The sequence below is a fragment of the Emydura macquarii genome, unplaced genomic scaffold, assembly GCF_026122565.2.
Source record: "Emydura macquarii macquarii isolate MOO-44397 ecotype Brisbane River unplaced genomic scaffold, CSIRO-AGI_Emac_v2 contig_527, whole genome shotgun sequence".
NCBI lineage: Eukaryota > Metazoa > Chordata > Testudines > Chelidae > Emydura > Emydura macquarii.
The window spans coordinates 1,293,689-1,318,595 of record NW_027130664.1 but is presented as its reverse complement, the minus strand read 5'-3'; the positions used below and the strand labels follow the sequence as shown (position 1 = coordinate 1,318,595).

Below are 24,907 nucleotides of genomic sequence, written 5' to 3'. Positions count from 1 at the left end.
CCCCACTCCCAGCACTGGGGATAGACCCTGGTGTCCTGGGCCCTGCTCTGACCACTAGACCCCCCATTCCCAGCACTGGGGATCGACCCTGGTGTCCTGGCCCCTGCTCTAACCACTAGACCCCCCATTCCCAGCGCCGGGGATAGACCGCGCAGTCCTGGCGGCCGGGGCCCTGCTCTCACGGTTTGAAACGCACGGGAGACGAGCGCGGGAAAGGCCACTGCCGTGGCAAGCGGTGTAGAAACGAGGCCAGGCTCGGCGCTGCCTGTGAGCGGGGCAGGCACGTCCGAGGGCACTGCCTGGTGCCAGGGAGCCATGGGTCGCAGCCCCGTTGCTAGCCAGCAGTCACTAGGGCGGCTCTACCGCCCCCCTTCCGCTGCCCTGCCCAGCTGTGACGGGAAAGAAGGTGCCCAGCTCACTGCCAGCACCTGTGTGGGTGATGGGCACGGCTGCCTCTCCCGCTGCGGGGTGGGCAGGGGCTGCCTGGGCCAGTGTTAGGCCCAGGTACAAGGAGGATCTGGGCCGGGGGGGCAGTGAAGGAACACGTGGGGGGAGGCCCCAAAGGCCCATGTGCAAGCAGGATCCGAATGGGCTCCACCGGCCGTGCGAGCTTCGGGCACGAACACCCCCACGGTGCCGGGATCCGGCAGACAGAGCTGGGCTGCTGGTGCTGGGGTACAAAGCGCGGCACGAAGTCCTTTCACTGGACACAGGGGCAAGGGAACGGGGAATCAGCCGCCCTGCGCTGACTGGGCCCGTCGCCAGAGCCGGCGGAGTGGGCGCCCGGCCCGTGAAAGACGGGGTGAGGCCAGGTGTCCCTGCCGGGACCTGGGCTCTGCCGGAGAGTCCCAGGCCTGGCGTAACCTGCCCCTTCCCACCGGTCAAAGCTGGCGCTCCTTCGGGCTCCCTGCGGAGGCTCTGGTGTCGTTAGGGGATCGTTAGGGCTGAATCCCGGGGGCCAAGCTGCTGCCCAGCTGCGGGCACTGGGGTCAGCCGCTGACCGCCCGGGGCCCGTGGGCGAGCGCGCGTAGCTGCCTTACGGCACCGGGGGGCAGCTCTCCCGCCAATGGCCTCAACCCGCCTACATGGGCGGGAGCCGCTTTCCCCACGTGGCGCTGTGCCCACGAGCGCTGGAGCCGGCAAAACGCACGACGCTCGGGGGGGTTTCCACAGGTTCTGCTGGTGTAGACGGGACCAGGGAGCTGGGGGAACCTCAGGAGCAGCCGGTCTCGGAGGCGCCAGCGGAGCAGAGCCCCTGGCCGGGCGGCGGAGCCGGCGAGGTGCCGCCTTCCTCCCTTCGCCAGCCGGGTGGGGGCTGAAGGCCGCAGCGGTGCCGCGAGACTCTGGGTCTGCCCCCACTAAGGACAGCGGCTGGGCGGGGGCACAGCAAAGGACGGCTGGTTGCCGGACGGGAACCTGGGGCAAAGGCAGCCGCCCCACGGGCCCTGGGGTGGGGGTTTGTGTGTGTGAATCCTGCGTGCGGCATGTCCCAAGCCAAGGCCGGGTCCCTCCCCCCCTTATTAAACGGCTCTTTTCTGTTCTGCGGAGGGGCTGAGGCCCTGAGGTCAGGGGCCTCTGACCCAGCTCCTCCAGCAGCGACGGCCGCAGCCGGTTCTCTCGCCGCCTCCAGCTCTAGACGCTGCCCAGCCTTCCCCGATTTCCTCTGCTTTTAGCGCCAGGCCCCAGGAATTCCAGCTCCCGCCCCCTGCCTGTTTCTCCGCCGAGCAGCAGATGTTGGGAACGCGGCAGGAGAAATGCCTTGGCCGCCATCTCCGGCTCAGCCCTGCTCTGAGCCGCCCCACCCCGCAGGAGGGAGCGGGCCACGGCGAGCGCTTTATTCTTGGAGGCTGGCGGCCCCCCCGGACGAGCTGCGGCTTGTCGGCCGGCCCAGACGGGGAAGGAATTTTTCACTTCCCAGCCCCCTTCTCCCTGCAAAGCCGGTCTGGGGCTGAGAGGGTCAGGACAGGAGGCCGGACCACGGCTCTTCCCGGGCAGGCCGGGGGTGTCCGGGTCCGCGTGCGCAGCGCCTGCCTGGGGGGAGGCTGCACAGGCCGCCTGCAAACACCTGGGGCAGGAGAGAAGAGGAGTAAGCGTGTCACCAGCAGACCACGGGCGCTGGGCCCGGGCCTGCCACAGCTACCCCAGCACGTGCTGCACACCCGCTGGGTGCCGTGGCGTGAGAGCAAGCCCCGCGCTCGTGGGGATCCCTCTGTTGCCCTCGGGGTCACTTGGCCTCCTGGAGCCAAGAGGCAAAGCGCAGACCCCAGCCCGGGAGCAGGGAGTCAGAGCCGCACCCCCAGGCGTGAGCCGGGCGTCAGCCGGAGATTTGTCATGGAGGAGCTGGGCAAAGGCTGCGCTTCGCCCCGGAGCAGGAGGGAGTCCCCAGGCCGGCTGGGCAGGAGCCGGGCACCGTTCCCCGCCTTCCGTGGACTCGCAGGGCCGGGCGCCAGGCCCGCCGAGCAGCTGTGGATGGTGCAGGGGCTGTTTGTGCACAGCGCGGGGTGGGTGAGGGGCCGGGATCGGCCGGGGCGAGGGCTGGAGCACAGCCAGGATCCCAGCTCAGCCCAGCCTGCGCCGCGGGGGCAGCTCTCCAGCCAGCTTCGCTGCGCCGCCAGCGCCTGGCTGCCCGCCCGCCCGCCAGCAGACAGACAAACAGCCTGGAGCCAGGGGGAGAGCAGGGCCCAGCGCACCACGAGTGGGAGACGGTCCCTGCCCCGGGCGACCAGGCGCAGGGCTGCCGTGTCCGGGTGCTGCTCCCGGGGGGGCAGCTCTGTCCTGCGGCAGCCCCTGCTCAGACCCTGTGCCTGTCCCCCCCCCGCCCAGCCCAAAGGGAGGGGGATGCTAAAGCAATGGGGGGGCGGGGGGGTTAAATACCTGGAGCCAAGCTCCTGTGGCCCCAGGGCGCCTGGTGCCCGGGGCAGAGGGCACGGGGTGCCGTACGGGTTACAGGGCTCTCCTGGGCCTGGCATGTCCGTACCCGTCCCTCACAGCAGCGCCTGTCGCACGGGGCACCAGCGTCCTGGTGGGGCGGACGTGGGGCTAGGGGGCCAGGAGCCGTGGGTGGCTGTTGGCAATGGAGGGTCACAGGCAGGTCAAGGGAGCAGCCCTAAGCCGGCAGAGCAGGGCAGGGTGCAATGACGGGCACGTGGAGCCAAGGGCCCCTGAGGTGACTGCGGGGACGTCCGGACAGGAGGAGGCAGGCGGAGGGACAGAGAGACATGGGGGGGGGTCTGGGCAAGCCAGGGCCCCTGGCACGATGCCGCCCGCGAACTCGGCCGCATGGAAGGAGGGTCCCTGCCCGCCTGGCCGTGCAGCGCTGGGGCAGGGCGGGGAGGCGGCAGGGGCCTGTCGGCCAAGGGACGGGCCTCGGGGGCTGCGCTTCGCAGGCGACCTTCGCTTCCCACGAGTCCCACTCGCGTTTTCTGCCGTCTTCGTGCAACGAGCCGGGTCCGGCTGGAGGGCAGCGAGCCAGGGAGGTGGAGGGAGCCGCGGGCTGGCCGGGAGCCGGACGGGCAAGGCTCCCGCACGCCCAGGGCAGGGGTCCCCCGGCTCCCCCGGGACGCTCCACAGCGGGGAACCAGCCCCCGCGGGCCGGGATCCGGGGGCAGGGCGGGGCCCCTCTCCTGGGCCAGCTCCTGCCTCCTCCTCCCCGGCCCGGGGGCGCGCAGACGCCTGCCCCGCCCCGCCCCGCCCTGCCCCGCGGGGGCCTGGCCTGGCCTCTCCCCGCCCCGCGCCCCGTCCGCCCGGCTCCGGCTCCGGCTGCGGCTGCGGCTCGCTGCAGCCCGCCATGTACCTGGCCGGGGCGGTGGCGGCGGCGCTGGCCGCGCTCCTGTGTCTGCAGCGGCGGCGCTGGCCGCACCTGTGGCCGGACCTGGCCTTCCTGCTGCGGGCGCTGCTGTGCCGCCGCCGGCTGCTGCGGGCCGCCGGGCCGGGGGGCTCCAGCCTGGCGCAGCGCGTCGCCTGCCTGGCGCGGGCGGCCCCGGAGCGGCCCTTCCTGCGCTTCGAGGAGCGGCGCTGGAGCTACGGGCAGGCGGAGCGGGCCAGCCGGCGGGTGGCCAACGCGCTGCGCGCCTGGCGCGGCCCCGGGGGGCCCCTGCGGCCCGGCCAGACCGTGGCGCTGCTGGTGGGCAACGAGCCGGCCTTCGTCTGGGCCTGGCTGGGGCTGGCCAAGCTGGGGGTGGCGCCCGCCTTCCTGGGCACCGGCCTGCGCCGCCGGGCGCTGCTGCATTGCCTGCGCGGCTGCGGGGCCCGGGCGCTGCTGGTGGCGCGCGGTGAGTGCGGGGCGCGCGGGGGCCTGGGGCGCGCGGGGCCGGGAGGTGGGTGGAGGGGCGCGGGGTGGAGGGACGGAGGGGCCCGGGGCGGGCTGTGAGTCTCTGGGGCCCCCCCCAGGCGCAGCGGCGCGGGGTGGCCGGGGGGTTCCCAGGAGCGGTGCGTGCAGACACCTTCGCCGTGACACCTCCTCGCCCTGGGCTGGGGGGTCAGGGGCGGCACCGCCGGATCTCCGCTCCCTGCTGATGGACTCGGGGCCCGGCACTGGCCGAGGGGCTGGACCGGCTCTTTCCCCAGCCTGGCATGTCAGGCGCCCCCCCCAGCCCAATCCCAAACCCGGGTGGCAGCTGGGTGCCGGGTGCCAGGCAGGAGCCGGGCGCTCTGGGATCGCGTCCGCCCGCGGCTCGGGCTGGGACCCGTCTGGTGACTTGGTTCCTGCTGGGCAGTTTGGGTCAGGAAGGGGCCGCGGGCCAGTCACACGAACGCCTCACACGGCAGGGCCCGAGGCCCAGGCGCCCGGTGCCACCGGCTGGGCACAGGCCGGCTCTCTAGCCCGGGGTTTCCGAAGTGGCTCTGGGCTCCCCAGCGGAGGCACCTTGGCGGGGCCTGGCCCCCTGCGTGCCGGCGTCAGCGCTGGCTGAAAACTCAGGCCCCTCTGCGGCATCTCGGGCTGGGCCCCGAAGTCACTAGGCCCCTGCGAAACCCTCGGCCTGGAAGCACATCCCAGCCCTGCGGGGTGGCCGGGAACCCCGATCCTCAGGGCGTGTCTCTGAGTGCCCCAGACCCTGTGGCAGGGCCCCCACATGGGGGGGAAAAGGTTCATTTTACTGGGTCCCGGAAGCCCTGGGGGCCTGGCCCAGGCTGCAACCCCCGTGGGTATGTGTGTGGGAGGGGGCCCGTGTTACAAGTTCGTGCTGGGCCTGAAAAAAGTATGCCTGGGCCCTGTCCTGCAGTGCCAGGAGCGCCTTGTGTCACCCCCAGGGCCTGCAACACCAGCTCAGGGTCGCCAGCCTCTCGCGTGTCCTGGGCTCCCCAAGGGCCCCAGAGACAGCGGCCGCCAGCCTCTGCACCGTGGGCAGGGGCCCAGGATTTGGGGCCCAGTGTCCGCATGCTGTTGACGGTGCCGGGGCCCATGCGCTGCCGTGTTTGCGGTGCCACGGGGCTGGGGCTGGGTGCTGGAGTCTGGGCTGCCGCTGGGCCGTGCTGGGGGAGGGGGAGGTATTTCTGTGCCCAAACTCGGCTCCGGCTGGAATTCCAGAGCAGCTGAAAGCCCCGCTGGTGGTGGTTACGGGGGTTGGTTTCTGTCCCCCGCTCTGCTGCTGCCCTGTCCCCTCCCTGCTCCGCATCCCCCTGCAGCCTTGTGTCCATTCGGACTGTGAGCTCCCCCGTGGCCAGCCCCAGCTCTGTGCAGCGCCTGACACGGCAGCCGTGATCTCGGCTGAGGCCTCCAGTGCTGCTGCGCTGTGAACATGGAGCTTTCGAAGGGTTTCTGCTCACCCCAGGCCGGGCTCGTTAGCGCCAGTTCTGCAAACTCTGCACCAGGCGGGGCCTGAAAAGCTTGGTTCACACAGAAAACGTCAATATGTGTAATTAATGCAGCGTTGCCTAACGAGCTGGAAGTCATCGCAGTAATTGATGGCGCGCTGGCATCGGCAGCGGGGTTTAACGATGGTTTAATTGGTGACGATCCAACAGATGGGGCGGGGGCGGGAGCAGGGGCCACAGCCAGACCAGAGCGGCGAGTGCGAATCCTGCCCTGGCTCCACCGGGGGCCCGACCGCTGCTGGCTGGGACTGGCAGCTGAGCCCCACGCCGGGGAGGGGCAGCAACCCGCCAGGGAGCTCATCAGAAAGACCCGGCTCTGCTGCAGGGGGCAAGCTGGACCCCAAAGCGATTCCCCTGGGGACCAGGAATGGCAGGGCAGGATCTAGCCCTGAGCCAATGCTGGCGCACGGGCCCTGCCCCACTGGTGGGTTCTAGAGCTGGGGGTGGGGCCTGGCTGTGGGGCCCCCCTGGGCTGCCCGGCCCCTCTCCTCCCTGCCCATCGGCTCCTACCCGCTGGACCGCAGCCTCCTTTTGTCCTGGCCAGACGGCCCATCCTGTGGGTCCCGCCTGTGGGTCCTGCCTGTGGGTCCCGCCCGCCCATGGCTCGGGACTTCCGTTTCCCCTTAACGACGGGCGCTGCAGCGGGCGGGGGCCTGCGACTCAGCCGCTGTGTGGGGCTCTGCGCCGGTTGTGGGGGAGATGAAGGTCCGTGGGGGGCAGTGCCGGCTGGCCGTGACTTTGCCACCGGGCTGCGGCCGGCTGGGTGCTGCACCCCGGCCCTCACCCCCTGCCCCTCTCCGCAGACCTGTGGGAGGCCGTGGAAGCCGTGCTGCCCACCCTGCAGGAGCTGGGCATCGTGGTGTGGGTGCTGGGCCATGGCCCCTGCCCGCCGGGGGTCACCAACCTGCAGGAGCTGGTGGAGGAAGCATCTGAAGAGCCGGTGCCCTGGGACTTGTCCACGCCCAGCAGCATGACAGACACCTGCCTCTACATCTTCACCTCGGGCACCACAGGTGCGGTGCCCCCCCCTCGCCAGCCCTGCTCAGCTGGCCTCGGGGGGTGGAGGGGGGGGCTTTCTCCAGGGCCGGCCACCTCCGCCCCTTCCCACGCCCCGAGGTCGCAGGAGCAGGTTCAGGGTCTCGGGGACCATCTGTCCTGGCTGCATGCCCCACAGACAGAGGGGCTGGGGGCCAACGCCTGGCACCGTACAGGAGTCCCTGCTCCAGGTTCTCCGGGGGCCTGAGGGGCTCCTCTGGGTTACGTGGCGGGATGGGCAGTGGGGAAGGGGCTTTGGGGCACCTGGCTCCGCAGCCGTGGGGGGAGGGGGACTTTTAAACGCCTGCCCCTCGGCAGCGGTGGGGCTGCAGCTGGCTGCTAAGCAGGGCTCGAGGGGAGCGACTTATGGGGCAGCCCTCAGGGTAGGAGGCCAGGGTGGGGTGTGCCCAGGGCGCCCCCCAGTGTAATGAGCCATTACCCCCCACCCCTGTGCATTTTCCCCTGCCGGCCGGTTCCCCCACCCTGTCCTCTCGCCGCAAGGGGGCCGGGGGATTGTGGGGATGGGCAGGGGCATGGGGCACAGTGTGATCCTGTCCGTCCCCCGTCCCCCCCACCACAGGGATGCCCAAGGCTGCCCGCATCAGCCACCTCAAGTCCATCATGTGCCTGGGCTTCTACCAGCTGGTGGGAGCCTCCAGCCGGGACGTGATCTACGTGGCGCTGCCCCTGTACCACATGTCGGGCTCCCTGCTGGGCATCGTCGGCTGCATCGGGTTAGGTGAGTGCGGGGGGGGGCTCAGCGTCAAGGGAGAAACCGTCCCAGCTGGGTGGCCCAAGGGAAGGAACAAGGCAGGGTCTCCGCACAGCGACCTGCGGGGCTCGGTCCAGGGGAGGCTGCGAAGGCCAAGAGTGTATCTGGGTTCACAAACGAATGAGCCGAGTTCCTGAGGATGGGTCCATCAAGGGCCCTTCGCAGGATGGCCGGGGACGTAGGCCCCCGTGACCTCTGACCGCCAGGAGCTGGGGCAGGGCGACGGGACGGATCACTCAAGATTTGCCCTGTGGCTCTGGCCACTGCTGGAGGATGGGACCCTGGGCCGGCTGGACGCGGCGTGGCCGTGCGGATGCTGCCGTGTCCCAGGGCAGAGAGCTTGGGGTGCCTGCCCACCCAGGGCCAGGGACTCAGCGATTTCATCCCCGGCCAGCGTGGGATCCTCCCGGGCAATCCCCAGGATGGCATCTGTGACGCTTTTCCCGTCCCCGCGCGCCAGGCCCTTTCCCGTGGGGGGCGGGGTACAGGCATAGCGAGAGGCTGGGACTCGGTGCCAGAGCTGGGAAGAGAACCCAGGAGTCCTGGCTCCCAGCCCTTCCCCTGCCCTGACCCACTGCACCCCCCGGAGCTGGAGCCCAGGTGACCTGGCTGCTCTGACCAGTAGGTGTGCTGTCCCCAGCCGGGTATCGCTGTGGCCTGAGCGGGGAGGGTTGGCACGCTTGGCCCGCGTGCTGCGAGTGGCTGGGATCTGTGGTGGGGCTGCCCCTGTGCCTAGGCCAGGGGGGCTCGGGGGCTCTCTGGGGACACTTCCTCCCCCCCCAGGTGCCACGTGTGTGCTGAAGAGGAAGTTCTCAGCCAGCCAGTTCTGGGACGACTGCCGGCGCTACCAGGTGACCGTGCTCCAGTACATTGGGGAGCTGTGCCGCTACCTCATCAACCAGCCCAAGGTCAGTGCCAGGGGCCGGGGCAGGGGGGCTGCACAGGCCCCGGGGCAGGGATCAGGCCCCCGGCTGGGGCCAGGCAGAACTGCCCTGGGATGGGTTTGTACCAGCTCTCCGGGCTGCAGAGCCAAGTCCCTTCGTAACGGTGCTGACCCCGGAGCGCCGCCTGGCACGCGCCAGCCTGGGGGTGGAAGGGGGCAGCTGGGGGGGCACCGTGTGAGCACAAACCCTGGCTCTGGGCAGGGAGTGGGGTCTAGTGGTTAGAGTGGGGGTGCCCTGGAAGGCAGGGTTACTGAACAGGTAACCTATCCCCATACGGGGGCCTGGGGGCGCTACCCGTCACTGACCCAGAGCCCCCGCACCCCAGAGGGACGGGGAACGGAACCACAGCCTGCGCCTGGCCGTGGGCAGCGGGCTGCGGCCCGACGTCTGGCGGGAATTCCTGCAGCGCTTCGGGGCCGTCCGCATCGTGGAGACGTACGGCATGACCGAGGGCAACGTCACCTTCTTCAACTACACCGGCACCCCGGGGGCCGTCGGCCGCGGCAGCTTCCTCTACAAGGTGAGCGGGGCGGGGGACGGCGTTGTGGGGGGCACAGCCCCCCCCCGGCTGCACTGCGGGGGGGACTCACTGGCTCTGCTCCGTGCGTCTCTTCCAGCTCTTCTCCCCCTTCGAGCTGGTGCGCTACGACGTGCTGCGGGGGGCGCCCGTGCGGGATGCGGCCGGGCGCTGCCAGCGGGTGAGCCCAGGTGAGGGCCGGGGGTGGGCCGTGGGGGGGCTGGGACCGGCTGTCTCGCGCCCCCTCCCCCCCCCCCCGCTCACTGCTGCCCCCCCGCAGGCGAGACCGGGCTGCTGATCTCGCCGGTGACGCCCCAGAGCCCCTTCCTGGGCTACGCCGGCCGCAGGGAGCTGTCGGAGCACAAGCTGCTCCGCGACGTCTTCGCCCCCGGCGACACCTACTTCAACACCGGCGACCTGATGGCCCAGGACGCGGCCCAGTTCGTGTACTTCCGGGACCGCACCGGGGACACCTACAGGTACCAGAGCCGCAGGCAGCCGCGAGACCCCCCAGGGCCAGCAGCTCCCCCCCCCCCCCAACTGCCCAGAAACACCCCCAGGGCAACCAGCCCCCCTGCCATCCAGAGAGCCCCCCCGGGGCAAGCGTCTCCCCCCTCCACTGTTCACAGAGACACATCCCCCCCCCAGGGTGAGCAGCCCCCGCTGTCTGGAGGGCCCTGCACACGGGCCGCCCCGCCGGTGCCCAGGGCGTCAGTCCAAAGGACGCGGCCCAGCGCTGCTGGTATCACAGGGCTTTGCACGGGGCCCTCGTGCGAGATGAGGCCCTTGTGCAGGATGCCGGGTTCGGGGTTCGGCCCCTCCTCAGTTCAGCCGGGTGCCCTGCCCAGGGGCCTGCCCCGTGCGGGCCCAGAGCCTGAGCCGGCTGGGAGACTTGTCCCAGGGCCTCCCTGCCCCCTCCCATCCCCCCAGCCGGGCTCAGGGGCTCTGCCCCACTCAGGCCTGCGCCTGCCCCTAGGTGGAAGGGTGAGAACGTGGCAACGACGGAGGTGGCGGAGGCCTTGGCTGCGCTGGACTCGCTGCAGGAAGTCAACGTCTACGGGGTCACCGTGCCAGGTACACCCCCCACCACTCACTGGGGTTCCCTGGGGCCGTGGCAGCCCCTTTCCCCCATCCAGCCCCAGGCTGTTTCTTCCCCGGGGCCAGGGGCTCCCCAGTATAGCCGGGGGGTGGGGCGGGTAGAGCAGCTTCCTGGAGCCCAGAGGGAGAATGTCTTGGGGGGGCAGGTTCTGTCTTCTCCCCCCGCCCAGCACAGGCAGTGCCTCCTGCCCCACCCCTTACAGATTCACCCCCTCCCCCCCGGTTCTCCCAGCTCCCCCTGTGATGCCCCCTACCCCACCTGGCTGGTGTTCATTGCTTCCCCCCCCCCCCCAGGGTACGAGGGCCGGGCTGGGATGGCAGCCATCGTCCTGCAGCCGGGCTGCGAGCTGGATGGGGTCCAGCTATACAGCCACGTGGTGGAGTTCCTGCCCCCCTACGCCCGCCCCCGCTTCCTGAGAGTGCAGGTAACACCCGCCAGGCATGGGGGGAGGGGGGGAGAGGCTACAAACACTACCAGACTCTTCTGTCAAAGGCTCGGAAACAAGACACTGGATGCTGAGATGCAGCTGGCTCTGGGGTGAGGCGCAAGGACTAGTTATGCAGGGATCCCTTGCCTGGTGCTGAGATGCGGCTGGCTCTGGGGTGAGGCATGGGGGGGGCTGTTTGGGACAGGAAGTAGAAAAACATCCCAAATTCAGGTGGTGCTGCAGGGGTCACCTCATTAAAGGCCCAGACAACCCATAGCAACTGCCCCTCCCCCTAGATCACCAGAGGGCCCCCCCGGCCCTCCCTCAGTGCGCACAGCGCAGGGGCTGGGGTTGGGTGGAGCTGTGTGGCGAGATGTGCTCTGTGGCGGCTTAAAGCATCGGCGCGAAGGTCCAGGAATCCAGACCATCCAGCAGGAGCCCCCAGCCCGCGCAGCCCCCCTCGGGAGTGGCCCCCCCATCCTCATAGAGCCCCCGCTCCCTGGGGAGCCCGGGGCCTCTCCTGTGCCCCCCGCAGTGCCCCCCTCCCCGCAGGGCCGGGCCCGGCCCGGCCCGGGAGGAATGTCTGCCCCCAGGAGGGTCCCCCCAGCCGAGGCCTGACGCCGTTTCCCCGCAGGATCGCCTGGCCATGACGCACACCTTCAAGCAGCACAAGGTGCACCTGGCCAGCGAGGGCTGTGACCCCAGGCGCCTCCCGGACCCGCTGTACCTGCTGGACGACGCCTCGCAGTCCTACGTCCCCCTGAGCCCGCAGCTGTGGGAGGGCGTCCTCTCGGGGGCTGTCCGGATATAACCCCCCCCTCGCCCCGCTCCCCACCCAGCAGGGGTCACCCCGCTGCCTTCCACGGTGGAGACTACAAGTCCCAGCATGCTCAGCACAGCACCATTGCATGCTGGGAGCTGTAGTCTCCTGGCCGCACCGGGGTGCTCAGGGGCAGCTGGGCCACAGCCAGTTGCCAGCCACCTATGGGCGCCGGAGCCCCTGGGAGCTGCCTGCCCCTCTCGGGGGGGGGGGAATGGGGGCCAGGCCTGGGGGGCAGGAACAGGACCCAGGTGGCTGCAGGGAAGGATTTTTTCCCATGTTGCAGCCCCGCTTCCCTCCAGAGTCTCCGCTCCTGCCATCTGTCACCCCTCCCCGCCCAGTCCCCCGGGCCTCCCACCCCATGCCCCACTTCTCTGCCTTGGGGGGCTGGGAGCCAGGAGCTCAGCCCTCCTCTCCTGGCTCGCCCCATGCCGGGTGTGGGGTTTGCTGGGCTGTGCCCTCCCCTCTCACTGCCGGGATCCCGGGCACAGCCGTTCTCCGGGGGGGTTTTGTATGCTCTTTGGCAAATAAAATGGTTTTTAACAAAGTGTGTTGCTCCCTCGTGCCCCCTTCCCCCGCAGAGCTGGGACACCCCCCCCCCCCCCAGCCTCCCCTCCCCCGGTACAGGGGGCCTCGGACCCCAGACTGCGGGCTGGGCAGCCTGCCGTGCTTCACGGCTGAGGGTCTCGTCTGCCTAGGAGTGGGTTTAGGGCCCCCTCTCCCCGAGGCTGCCGGGGAAGCACAGGGAGCCCAGAGGCTCAGCTGGGCGCTTGCACCTCCCCAAGGGCCTCCTGGCTCCTGCCTTGGCCCCATTGGGGAGGGGGCTGGAGCATCCTCAGTGCCCCCCAGTCGGTGCCCCGCTGGCCTGCGAGGGGTAGCAGGACGGGCAGGGCCAGGAAGATGGTGCCACCCCTGCGCTCCCAGCACCTGCCGGTGCATTGTCGGCCTGTAGTTTCGTGCACAGGGATGGCCTGTCCCGGGGGGGGGCCCAGATCCAGCCATGGTGATCTCTTCCCCCCCCCCCCCCCCACGGCCCTGGCAGCCTGCTAGGCATGAGGGCAAGGGCTGTGTCCCCCAAACCTGGGCCCTGCCAGGGTGTGACTGTGGCTCCATGGAGATGCCCCCTCCCCACTCCCCAGCCCCTGCAGATGAATGGGGCCTGCTTGCTGGGTCCTGCCTGTGGAACTCTCTGCCACTGGAGCCACGAATGAGCAAAGGCCACTTGGACCTTGGCCGTCCCCAGATTAGCCCCGTGCACACCCTGCCCCCTTCCCAGCAGCCCCACCCCCCCATTTGTTTGACAGGGGGCTGCGGGGCAGGAGTGGGGGGCGCCAGAGAGGAAACGTCTCCCCCTCGGGGGAAAGCAAAGCCTCAGCGCCGGGGGAAGGGGGAGAGGTTGTGCGGCCGTGAGTGGGGGGGCAGTGCCCCCCCCCCGGAGGCCGCAGTTCCTCAGTTTCCCCACTGAAGGGCGCTGCAGGCTGGTTTGCGAGGAGCCTGTTTCCAAGACGCTTGATGCCGGGAAAGTCCCTGGCGGGGGGGGGGCCCAGCTAAATTCATGTACCCGGGAACCCCCCCGCCCCACAGAGCGCCCGGTCCGCACCGCACAGCCGGCTCTGGCCAGCGCTGGGCTGGCGGGGGGCTGCGGGGAGGGAGTGGGGGGCACCGGCGGGGCGGGGCTGGCAGGGGTCGGTGGGGCAGGCTGGGGGAGGGGCAGAGCAAAAAACAAAGCGGCCACGCGGCGCCCTGTAGGATGGACCCACCCCCGCCTTTTATCCCACTCTAGGCCCCCCCCCCCAGCTGTTCCCCAAAGCCTCCGCCACACCCACAAACGGGCACCGCTCCCGCGGCAGCAGTTAGTGTAGGTCCTACCGATAAACAAAGCCGGCCCGGCCGCCCGAGCGGTTAAATCGGGGGCGGGCGGGGGGAGGGAATTGAGGCGCTGGGGGGGATGATCCGGCTCCCCCCCCCACACACACACACCCCGCTTCCCAAGAGCCAGGGGGAGGGGCGGGGCTGGAGCGAGGGGGCAGCGCTCCCCCCTCCCCGCCATAAAGGGGCCAGCGGCCCCGCGCCCCTTTGTCCGGTGAATGGGGGCAGCGGCTTGTGAAAGTGACACCGTGAATGGGGCGGGGGGGGGGGGGCGTCTCCCGGGGTAACCGCGGGGGCCCTGCGCGCAGCTAAGGGGCGGGGCGGGTCGATACGGGACAGCGGCTCCCAGAGCCGAAGCCTGCCTGCGAGGGGGAGCCGGGGCCGTTTTCAAAGCTGGGAAAAGCCCCCCCCCCCCCTCGGCTCCTCCCCGTCCCCAGACCCCGCCCCTCACGCCCTGGTCCCTCCCCGCCCCCCGCGCCCCCAAATCTGCCAGGCGCTGGATTTTGGGTTCAGGAGCTGAGCTGGGTTAAAGGGATTGTGTCAACTCCCCCCCCCAAGCCAGGGACAGAACCCAGGAGTCCTGCCCCCCCCGCTGCCCGGAGCTGCCCGGGGCTAATGGGCCTGGGCCAGGCCCTGAGACTCCCGTGCGCCTCGCAGCACCGAGCCGTGCCAGGCCAGACTTCAGCACCCGGGACAGCGGCCCTCCCTGGGCTCCCTGCCCCTCACCATCGCCCCGGGGCTGCGGCTGGACCCCGCAATGTGCACGGCTCGGGAGAGCCCCGAGTCCCCCCCCCCAAACGGGACCCCTCTGCCCCCTCCACCCAAACCTAGAGAGTCGCTTAACCCCCGGAAGTGGGGTTCGCCCCGCCAGCCCCGGGTTAGATTGACCCAAACAGCTAGAAGGGGCCGGGCCCGGGAGCGCGCTCAGGGCTGAACGTCAGCGCGCTCCTGCGGCAGTGAGTTCCGCGGCTCCGTCTTTGAGTTCTGCGGCCCGGCCGGGCCGGCCACTTACAGCCTGGAGTCCCAGCCCCTGCTAAGACCCCCGGCTGCAGCGAGCATGGGGGGGGGGGCAGAGATGGGCCAGCGGGCCGGGAGCATCCAGCGCCGGGGGAGGAGGGGGCGCTGCCCTGGGACACCTGTCCGCCCTTCACTCCGCGGTTTGTTTGCGCCCCACCGGCCCTGGCTGCACCCCAGCTCCCCGGGGGGGGGAACCGAGTCTGGGGCTCCGAGCTGAGGGGACCGGGCCGGGGTCCCCCCAAAACCCGAGCCCCGCGGAGCCGGGGGGGGGAGAGGGACGGGGGCGGAGCGAGCCCAGCCAGTCCCCTGGCGCCGCGCTGCCATTGGGCGAACGCCCCCCCCCCCGCCCCCCACATTGTCCCGGGCTCGCCGGCCGGCCCGCGGGCGGGGGCAACGGGCTCCGGGCGGTTCCTGGCCCGCAGCTCCGGGCGGCGGCGGAGAGAGAGCGCGCGGCGCCAGCGGTGATCGGACCGGGCCGGACCGGGGGGCAGCGGGGACCGGACCGGGGGCAGCGGGGATCGGGGACCGGGCCGGGCCGGATCGGGGGCAGCGGCGAGTTGGAGAAAGTTGCCCCGGGGGGCTCCCCATGGCTCGGGCCCCCCGCGGCCCCGGCCTCTGAGCCCCGGTCGCCGCGCTCGGGCCGGGCCGGGCCATGGCCCGCTGGAGGCTCTGCCTGGCCGGGCTGCTGCTCCTGCAGGGCTGCGGTGAGTTGCGGGGGAAGCGGCCGGGACGGGGAGGGGGCGCCGGGCAGCGGTTCGGGGACCTGCCCCACACACACACAGCCCCCGGCTCGGGCGGGGGGTGAGTCGCGCTGGCTTCCCTCCAGGAGCAGAGTCCGACCCCCCCCCCACTCCAGGCTCCGGGGGTCCCGGCTGGGTCCCAGTTCCCGGGTGTGAGGACGGAGCCCCCCGCGCCATGGCTGAGCTGGGGGGGGGGGAGGGATGGCGCCCAAGTGCCCCCCCCGCCCCCCGCAACAGCCTCACAACCGTGAGACACCCCCCAACCCGGCCCAGGCACTGCCGGGGGCACCGGCCATAGGGGGCTGGATGAGCCGGCCAGCGCTCCAGGGCCCGTCTACACTAGTGACTCCTGGGCCAGCCAGTGGGAAAAACTTCTGAAGGGGGGGGGCTTTAAACCGCATGAGCTGGGGGTGACCATCCATGGGGGGGGGGGGGGCTGTTGCACTAGGTGAGCGACGTGTGGAAATAGGTGTCATCATGCTCATGCCCTCATGTGTGAGGTCCCCTGGCCCCGAGCAATGGGGCGAGGGCCCCAGTTGTGGGGTGCAGGAGCCCTGGGTTTCCCTGCCTCGCAGGCCCATCCCAGCCTTCCAAGACCAAGATGCTGGCTGGAGTCCCAGGCTGGGGGGCGAGGGGACCCCGCTAGGGACAGACACCACAGCCGTGGGACAGGCAGAGGCAGCCCCCATGGCTCTGGAAGATGTGTGGGGCCCGGAGCAGAGTGTGACTGGGGCTGGAATAAAGGCATGCGGGAGGCTGCCTGTCAGTTGTGTGGGTCTGGGGATCCCTCCAGGAGGGGGTGGGATTGCGGGAGTGGGGGGGCAGTCGCCACAGACCCCTGTGGGGGAGGGGTCCATGGCTGGGAGCCCGGACTCCTGGGTTCCATCCTAGCTCTGGGAGGGCAGTGGGGGCTAGTGTTCGGAGCAGGGGGGCTGGTATTAGTTAAGCTGCTTTGAGCCCCTCCGGTGGCAGGCTCTGGAACGGACAGAGTAGAGGTGGGGTTCCCCCTTTGGTCTCACCCCGTAGCGCTCAGTGTCTGTACTGGGGGCTTGCCCCCCCCCCCCCCGGCCTGTCTGAGATGGCAGAGTTCATCCTTAGCCCATTGTGGCCCAGTCCTGGGGGCGGGCCTGGCTGGACTGGGCCCCCTTTGTATGGGGTGTGCTGCAGCCCCACATCTGTGCTCCCTCATCCCCCAATCCTCCACCAGTGCCTCGGGCCACTGGGAGTGGGGCCGGCGCAGTTGCATGAGTGGCTGAGCCTGGCCCCACATCCAGGCTGGTCTGTCGGTAGCAGGGGGGGTTGGGGGTCACAGGCCCCCCCCCCCCCCCCAGCCGGGCGGGACAGCACTGGGGTGAAGGGACGGGGAGGGGGCGGTGACGGATGGTGAGCGATCATTGAGTGATGGGGCGAGTCATGGGAACCTCACCCCGAGCGGGTCACGTGGGCGGCTGAGCCAGGCAGATGGGCCGGCCGGCGCCCCTGCCGGGCAAGGTGGAGGCGGGGGCTATTGTGCCTGCCAGGAGCACAATGGAGGCTGCCTTCAGACCCTCTGACCTGCCCCATTGTTCCCCTCCGATGCTGGGGCCCAGCCCCACCATGGGCCCCCCCGCACCCCCAGCACAGTTGCTAAGGCCAGGCTGAAAGGCAGCATCAATCACGATGTCAGGCCGGCACATCCCTGCCCCCCGCCCGCGGCGCCATTGTCCCAGGCGTTAACGTCCTGCGGCCCAGGCGCAGACGCAGGCATCTGGGGAGCCGAGGTCTGGGAGCTCCTTAATGCACGGGGCCACCCCGGGGGCTGCCCTGGCGCCCGGGTGGGCCGTGAGTGCCCCGGGGGGGCTGAGTATGCACTGTGGCGCAGCATTGGGGGCAGAGCCTAGCACTGAGGACGGGGCCTCTGGTGAAACCCAACCCAAAACTGGTCGCAGGGAACGGCTCGTTCCCAGCGGTGCTGCAGGGAGCGTGAGAGCCTGTGGAACTCCCTGCCACAGGGCCCTGCGAGGCTGAGAGCCGGGAAAGGCGCCCACATGCAGGCGATGGGCAATGCACCCAGAGGAGAGCCGTGTCTGAGGGCTGTGATCCCCCCTCAGCAGGGCATGGGCCCGTTTGGGAGGAAAACGGCCCCACGCCAGGGGCTCCTGCCCATCCCTGAGGCAACTGGGCCTGGCCTCCTGGGGAGACAGGCGGGCCCAGGGTGCAGCCGGGTGTTAGGGAAGCACCTGAGCGTGCAGGTGCATGCATTACGTGTGTGTTTGGGGGGGGCTGTCACTGCCCCTTGTGCAGGCCCCTTGGCATGGTGTGTTGTGCATGCGCGCCCGGCGTGTCAGTGTGCGTCTGTTCTGCCCCTTGGGTGCACACAGCCAGGGCAGGTACACGCCACATGGCTGGGCACCCGTGTCCTGGCGTGGCTCTGCGTGTGCTGGGCGTTGCCCTCGGTGCCCCCGGGCAGAGCCGTGGGACCGTGGGGATCCTGGCCGCCGGGTTGTGACTGGGGTGGGGCGCCGAGCGGCAGCCTGGCGCGCTGGGCACTAACGGCTCCCCTGCTCGTCCCGCAGGGCTGGGCCGCCCGGCCGAGCTGGCCTTCCTGCTGGAGCCGGCCGACGTGATCGCGGTGCGGGGGCGGCCGCTGGTCCTGCACTGCCAGGTGGAGGGGGAGCCGCCCATTGCCATCACCTGGCACAAGGACGGGGCGGCGCTGGCCGCCGACAGCCACACGGCCGTCCTGGCCAACGGCTCGCTGCGCATCGAGCACGTGCAGCACCGGGCGCGGGGCGGGGGCGCCACCAACGCGAGCAGCCTGGGCGACTACAGCTGTGCCGCGCAGAACCGCTACGGGCTGCTGGTCAGCCGCAGGGCCCGCGTGCAGCTCGCCAGTGAGTGGGGGGCCGGGGGGAGGGGGGGGGGCACAGCTCAGCCCTTCGTGCCACGGCCCGGCCCGCCGTGTCCCATACCCCAGGGTGGATGTGATGTGTGAGCCCATGCGTGTGGGGTGCAGGGCTTGGTGGGGCGGGTGTGGCTGGGTCAGGGCCCCCACGCTGTAGGGGTTTGGGGGGGGGGGGGCACCACAGCTGTGCAGAGCCCCAAGCCAGCCCCACCAGGAGTGTAACTTTGTGGGTGCCCCTGGCCTGTGAGTATCTGAATGTCACTGGGGGGGGGGGGGGCGAGCGGGGCATGGCCCTTCTTTGCTCCAGCTGGGCTCTGCTTTCTGCCATGTGGGGACCCCAGCGACGGCCAAAGCGCCCTGCTGGGCGTCCCCCAGGGTCAGCCGTGGGGCAGCCCCTTTCCCCTAGGGCGACAGCTTGATGGGGCCGCCCCACAGGACAGGGCTGGGGGGGGGGGAGGCGGGGGGCACTGCTCCAAGAGAACATGCCGCAGGGGCTGCTGACGCCAGTGGGGAGCAGGGGGGCCAGGCCCGGGGCTCAGTGTCCGGGGGGGGGGGGGGGGTGCTGTGGCGGGGTGTCCAGTGGGGGGGGTGTTTCTCTGCCCTGATAGCTGCACCCCCCCCCCCGCCCCCGACCCTCCAGCCCTGTCCAAGTTCCACATGCACCCGGTGTCCATGGCGGTGGAGGAAGGTGGCGTCGCCCGGTTCCAGTGCCTCATCCGGGGCGTCCCCGAGGCCACCATCACCTGGGAGCGCGACCGCGCACCCCTGCTGCCCGACGAGCTCCGGTGAGTGCAGCCGGCGGGGCGTGCTGGGCCCCTTGGCTGGCCCTGTGTGTGTGTGGGGGGGGAACACCGGGGACTCTGTGCTGAGCTCCCCACACGACAGACTGGGCCCAGCTGCCCAACCTGGCTGCCGTGGGCTCTCCGGGGGCCGCTCCGGCGCCTAGGCCACCCCCACGTGCTGTAGCCTGGCTCCACGTCCCGCCCTTCTCCCTCCCCCCCCACAGGTTCACCCTGCTGCCAGCTGGGATCCTGCAGATCTCCGGGGTGCGGCGCGCGGACGTGGGCGCCTACCGCTGCGTGGCCAGCAACATCGCCAGCACCCGCCACAGCCAGGCGGCCCAGCTGGGCATCAGCGGTGAGTGAGCCGGGTGCAGGGCCATGCCAGCCGCAGGCCGGGTCGAGGGGCCAGAGCTGCAGGGGGGGCTGGGAGCCCGGACTCCTGGGTTCAAGCCCAGTGCTGGAAGGGGGTGGGGTCTAGTGGTCAGAGCAGTTGCGGGGGTGGCAGGGGCTGGGAGCCCGGACTCCTGGGTTCTCTTATCACCCTCTCTCCCTAGTCTCAGCTCCCAAACGCTACAAGGAGCCCACCATCCTGTCGGGCCCCCAGAACCTGACCATCACCGTGCACCAGACCGCCATCCTGGAGTGCATCGCCACCGGCAACCCGCCGCCCATCGTCTCCTGGAGCCGCCTGGGTGAGGGGGGCCAGGCTGCTCCGGGGAGGGGGGGGTCAGTTTGTGGGGGAAGCTTTCAGGTGTGTGTGTGGGGGGGGGGGGGGAATCACAGGGTGACACAAGATGGGGGCTGAGGGGTGAATGTGGGGGGGACAATGGGTCAGGAGGAAGGGCTGGGGATGGGGGGGGGGGCTGACAGGCAGTGGGGGATGGGGTGTTAACCCAAGGGACACGGCCCTGTCCCCCCAGATGGGCGCTCCATTGGCGTGGAGGGGATCCAGGTGCTGGGAACCGGCAACCTCATGATCTCCGACGTCTCCGTGCAACACGCCGGCGTCTATGTGTGCGCAGCCAACCGGCCCGGCACCCGCGTGCGCCGCACGGCCCAGGGCGTCCTCATGGTGCAGGGTGAGTCGCCGCGGGCGGCAGGGAGGAGCACCAGCACCTGCCGGTTCCTACCTGCCCCGTCGCTTGGCGTTGGGGTCCCCCCAGCCCACCCCTCGTCCGCAGCTCGGGGGGGGGGGGGGCAGGAGCTGGGTGCCCCAAGCCATGGACAGCCCCCAGGGACCAGGGTAATGAGTGCGGGGATCTGCGCCCCCCCCCCCCCCCAGTACTGCCCCTAAATGGAGCTGTTGGGGAGGGTGATGGCAGGAGCAGCCCAGTTTGGGGGGGCATCTCGGGGCAGCCTGCACCAGCGCTGGGAGTCGGGGGGGGGCAGAGGCCAGACAGACAGGCAGGCAGCCCCCGAGCTGGCTAGAACAGACACAGGGGGACTGGGACAGACGGACAGATGGGCTCAGCCGGAGAATTCACACTTGGCTTTGTGTGAGCATCGAGGCAAAGGTCATGGGTGTGACCCCCCCCCCCGACCCTGTGACCTCTGCCTAGCCATCCCCCAGAGAGGCGGGGGGGGGGGGCTGGGAAACGATCACACCCCCGCAGCTGGCCGGGCCTGTCAGCCAACGGCTCTGCCAGCAAGGGGCTTGGGGCAGCTGGTGCTGGGAGGACTGGGACACACTGGGCGGGTGGGATTTGGGGCTCCAGGGCTGTGCCTAGCAAAAGGAGACCCCCCCTTCCCCCGGGCAGGTGATGCTGGGGTCGGGGAGCCTGGGGTGCTGGCGGGGGAGGGGCTCCTGGGATGGGGGGGGGGGTCCCAGGTTACCGCCCCTGCAAACCCCCGCGGGGGGGGGGAGGGGGGGGCAATTCACCACATGGGGTGGGGATCAATCCAACGCATCTCCCCCATGGGCCGGGACCCTGGTTTTTTTTGGGGGTGGGGGGAGTGGATCCCAGCGCTGGTGCCACCATTTTACTGCAGCTGGAGGAGCTGGTGCAGCCCAAGGCGGGGGACGCACGCCCCCCCCCCCCCCTCTCCCGGCAGAGAGGGGCCGTGACCCTCTGCCGCTGGCTTCATGCTGCCTTTGATGGCGCTAATGAGATGCGGCCCCGTCACAGCGGCTTAGGGGCCTGTCTGGGCGCCAGCTGGGCCCTTGCCCCTCGCGGGGGGTGGGAGGGCTGGGGGAGGGGCACGCATCAGCTGGGGGCCAGGGGCTCTGATGGGGGCTCTGCTGGCCCCAGGCCGATGCCTTTAGGGTCAAGTCCCCCAGGTTGGGGGGCCATGTGCCACTGCATGAGGCTGGGGCATGGGGAGGGTCCCCCCCAAGCTGCCCCCACCCTCTCCAGTCCCTGGGGGTGGGGTCTGTGTGTTAGTGGCGCTAGTAGGTGACCCCCCCCCCCCCAGCTTGTGCCAGGCCAGCCCAGCATGGCTGGGTCCTGGCTAAACCCCCCCCCCACCCCTTCACAAGGCTGGGGTAGATCCTAGGGCCTGCAGTGCTCCGAGCCCCCCCCCCCCAGCATGGGGGTCAGGTGGGGCCCGCTGGGTGAGGCAGGGATGGGGGGGGGGGCCTGGGCCGCGTTTCCCAAGCTGGTCCCCACCCAACACCCACCTTCCCCCCTCCAGCCCCCCCGGAGTTTGTGCAGTGGCCCCAGTCCGTGGCCAAGCCGCTGGGCAGCCCCGCCCTGCTCACCTGCCTGGCCCAGGGCGTGCCCGACCCGCGCCTGCTCTGGCTGAAGAACGGCGAGACCCTGACGCCGGGCGAGAGCCTCCAGCTCACCCACAACAACAGGTGCGCGGGGGGAGGGGGGGGGGGATGACCCCCGGGGGGCCTGTCCCTGCTGGGGGGGGGTCCGACCCTGAGCCAGCCCCAGGGCGGGGCGGGGGGGGGGGGCAGGGACTGGGCCGTGGGGACTGAGCCCAGCCCCGTCTCCCCCCAGCACCCTGATGATCCGGCAGCTGGTGCAGGCGGACGAGGGCATCTACCAGTGCGTGGCCGAGAACAGCGCGGGCACCAAGCAGGCCAGCGCCCGCCTGGCCGTCACCCAGCCCACGGAGCTGCCCAGCGCCCCGCAGGGCGTCCGGGCCACCGCGCTGTCCCCCACCTCGCTGCAGCTGTCCTGGCAGCAGCCCCCCCCCGAGGTGACCCACGGCATCATCGGCTACGTGCTGCACGTCCGCCGGGCGGGAGGTGAGCAGCCCCGACCCTCCCCCCCAGTGAGCCCTTCGGGCCAGCCCATCCCCCCTGTGGGGCCCGGGGCTCAGGCCCAGACGCCCTCTCACTGACACACACACACACACACACACACACACACACACACACACACCCCCCATGCCTGCCCCTTTTAGAGCCCGACAGCCGGGAGCTGCAGGAGGCCGTGAGCAAAAGCACCTTCCAGCACCTGGTCACCGGCCTGGCGCCCGCCACCACCTACTGCCTGCGGCTCAGGGCCTACTCGCCGCTGGGTGCCAGCCGGGACTCAGCGCCCATCCTGGCCACCACCATGGGCAGCCGTAAGGACCCCGGCCCCCTGGGACTCGCGGCTGCCCCAGTGGGGGTGGGGGGGGGAGGCTCAGCAGGGGGCACTGGGCTGCAGGGGGGGCACTGGCGGGTGCTTTCCCCTCGCAGTCAGTGCTAGCTCCACGGCGGCGCTAGGGGATGCTGCACAGCACCAGGTGAGGTACCCCCCCCCCCCCCCCCGGCTCCAGACCCTGCTCACACAGGGTGGGGTGTCCCCTCACCTTGGGGGACTAGATGCTCCCCCCCACCGAGCCCCCGTCAGTCAACTGGACACAGGAGCCTTCTTCAGCGCCTGGCCCAGCCTGCTGTGCGGCTAGCCAGCAGCTGCCCTGCTCCCCCCCAGAGGTGGCTGCATTTCAGTGCTGGGTGTAGGGCTGCCTCATCGCGGGCTGGCTGGGGGCCCGAGGCTGTCCCAGGACTGGGCGCTGAGCCCCTGGCTCTCTTCAGTCCCTGCAGCCCTCGGCTTCGTCACCAAGGTGCTCAACGCCAGTGCGGTGCAGGTCTCCTGGGCGCTGCCCCCCGAGCCGGGCAGCATCCAGGGCTTCGAGCTCTTCCATCGGAAACTGCCCAGCCCCCACTTCGAGGGGCCGCAGCTCCTGGCCAGCACGGCCACCTCCTACGTCTACAGCAACCTGGGTGAGTGCCCCCCCCCCCCCAGGCCTGAGCACACACAGCCCCTCGCCATTCAGGCCTGAGCCCCCACAACCTCCCCCCTTGCCCCAGCTGGCCCCCCCCCTCCGTTTGCTCTGTCCCCTTTGTTGGGTGGCCCTGGGGTTCTGTCTTGGGGGGGGGTTGCCCTTGGCCCTCCCCATGCTGAGCTAGCCCTGGGCCCCTGCCTGCCCCCCTCACCCTGTGCCCCCCCCCCTCCGCTCACGCCCCCCCCCCCGGCTCTTTCCCGCAGAGCCCTTCGCCGCCTACGAGATCAAACTCCAGCCCTTCAGTGGGGCCGGGGCCGGGGCCAGCACCGTGCACGTCGTCCAGCTGGAGGAGCGCCGCGAGACGCTGGGTGAGGGGCCGGGGGCCGGCGCTGGGGGGGGGGGGGGCGCAGGGGGTCCTGGCTGGGCACAGACGGCCACGAAGGGAAGCTGAACACGGCTTAGCGCAGGGGCAACGGGCCAGAGCTGGGAGCCGGGACGCCTGGGACCTGCCCCCCCCTCCACCGCCTGCGCTCCGTCATCGGGGGTTTGGGCCCGTGGGGCACTGCAGGCCGGGTGGGTTGCCCCCATGGGCGGTTGGGGGGGTGGCTGTGCCCCATGCCCGTGTGGACGCCCTGTCCTTTCCCTCCTGGCAGACGCTGAGCCCGGCTGCCCGTGCCAGGCAGAGGCGGGCAGCTCGCTGGCCGGGGTCGTGGTGGGCGTCCACATCGGCTCGGCCTGCATCATCGTCTGCCTCCTCTGCCTCGTCTTCGGCTACCGCAAGAGGTGAGGCCCCCGGCTGCTGCACTGGGGCGGGGGGGAGGGCCTTGGGGGCGGTGGGCGCCCAGCTCCGTGCCCTCCATCCGTCCGTCTGTCCGTCCCTTCCTGACCCCAGCCAGCCCCACATGCGGCTGCCCCCCCGGGGTCCCCAGTGCTCCCCTCTGAGCCCTCCCCAGCAATGTGTGGGTCCAGCCGCAGGGCTCCTGGGGACACCGGCCTGGCCCCCCCCCGGCCTCACGTGGCTCCAGGCCCTGTGGCTCCTGCAAGCCCGCCCCCCCCCGCTAACCCCCCCTTGCATTGCAGCCTGTTCTGCGGGAAGGGAGCTCGGCACAGCTGCTGGGGGCCCCCGGGGGTGGAGCTGGTCCAGCCCCCTGCCCGCCTGGCCAAGGCCGAGGGGAGGCCCCCGCCCATGGAGATGATCGAGCTGGTCACACAGGTGAGGACGGGGCGGGACCCAGCCTGGCGGGGGGGGGGGGGGGGAGGGAGTCTCTGAGGGCCCCGGGGGGCTGGGCTGTGGTGCCAGCCAGAAGAGCCATGCCAGGGCCCCCCCAGCGAGCCATGGACCCAAGGGGGGGGGGGGGCAGCCGTCACGTCAGCACTGGGGGAGCCCTGGGCTGGGCCCTGCCCCCGCCCCAGGGAGCCCAGCGCGGGGGGGGGGGGGGGCCCACAGGTGCTGGGGGGGGGCAGCACCTGGGCCCAGCGTGAGGGTGATCCTGACTCCCCCTTCTCCCCACAGACCCTGCCGGGCCCGGACCTGCCCAGCGAGTGCCAGGCTCCCCAGCAGCCCATGGGGTAGCCCCCCCCCAGGCTCGGGGGTCAGCGCAACCCCGCCCCCCCGGACCTGAGGGACTCCAGCCAGAAACCTCCAAAGAACCTACCTCACTCCCCCGCCCCCCCAGAGCTATTTTTGATACACAAACCAAAGCTACCTCGACCGGCCCCTGCCTGCAGCCCCCCCCGGCCCCCCCGGGGGCCTCGCTACCAAAAAGCCTCGTGGAGGAAATGGGGGCAAAAGCTGCTCTGGGCCTAGCACAGGAGGGGGGCCGAGGCCCCCCCCCAACAGGGCACCCCCCCCGACCCTGCTGGGCGGCAGGAAACCCCCTCGGGTTCAAGCTGCAAAGTCAGGGTGTCATTATCCCCCCTCCACAGCACGGGGGGACGGGACCAGGAATTGCCCTGCCGGCCCTCACCCAGGCAGCACCGGCTGGGCTGCGGTGCCCTGCCGCCAAATCGCCCCCCCCCCCGG

The 24,907-nt window shown here is 71.2% G+C and overlaps 2 protein-coding genes across 2 annotated transcripts; both read left to right on the top strand.

The window, feature by feature from the left end:
• The first annotated feature begins 3,742 nt into the window (after positions 1-3,742).
• SLC27A3 (solute carrier family 27 member 3) lies at positions 3,743-12,535 on the top strand. Its single transcript, XM_067539294.1, has 10 exons — positions 3,743-4,271; positions 6,618-6,827; positions 7,430-7,588; positions 8,405-8,529; positions 8,891-9,085; positions 9,183-9,273; positions 9,363-9,561; positions 10,059-10,156; positions 10,475-10,605; positions 11,243-12,535. Exons 1-10 carry the CDS (start codon positions 3,788-3,790, stop codon positions 11,417-11,419), a joined length of 1,869 nt encoding a protein of 622 aa, XP_067395395.1. The 5' UTR covers positions 3,743-3,787; the 3' UTR covers positions 11,420-12,535.
• A 2,431-nt stretch (positions 12,536-14,966) lies between these two features.
• Positions 14,967-24,457, top strand: LOC137147312 (immunoglobulin superfamily DCC subclass member 3-like). The gene is made up of 15 exons (XM_067539325.1): positions 14,967-15,018; positions 17,610-17,927; positions 18,579-18,723; positions 18,945-19,079; positions 19,138-19,187; positions 19,275-19,412; positions 19,641-19,799; positions 21,352-21,517; positions 21,666-21,916; positions 22,075-22,239; positions 22,694-22,882; positions 23,148-23,252; positions 23,538-23,667; positions 23,965-24,097; positions 24,398-24,457. Exons 1-15 carry the CDS (start codon positions 14,967-14,969, stop codon positions 24,455-24,457), a joined length of 2,196 nt encoding a protein of 731 aa, XP_067395426.1.
• The last annotated feature ends 450 nt before the right edge of the window (positions 24,458-24,907 follow it).

Excerpts from the sequence above, each read along its gene's own strand:
- SLC27A3 (XM_067539294.1), top strand. The coding sequence starts at position 3,788 with ATGTACCTGGCCGGGGCGGTGGCGGCGGCGCTGGCCGCGCTCCTGTGT. Across the intron at positions 6,828-7,429 it reads CTTCACCTCGGGCACCACAG|GGATGCCCAAGGCTGCCCGC; the intron begins GTGCGGTGCCCC and ends CCCCCACCACAG. Across the intron at positions 9,274-9,362 it reads CTGCCAGCGGGTGAGCCCAG|GCGAGACCGGGCTGCTGATC; the intron begins GTGAGGGCCGGG and ends GCCCCCCCGCAG.
- LOC137147312 (XM_067539325.1), top strand. The coding sequence starts at position 14,967 with ATGGCCCGCTGGAGGCTCTGCCTGGCCGGGCTGCTGCTCCTGCAGGGC. Across the intron at positions 17,928-18,578 it reads GGCCCGCGTGCAGCTCGCCA|CCCTGTCCAAGTTCCACATG; the intron begins GTGAGTGGGGGG and ends CCGACCCTCCAG. Across the intron at positions 21,518-21,665 it reads CAGCTCACCCACAACAACAG|CACCCTGATGATCCGGCAGC; the intron begins GTGCGCGGGGGG and ends GTCTCCCCCCAG.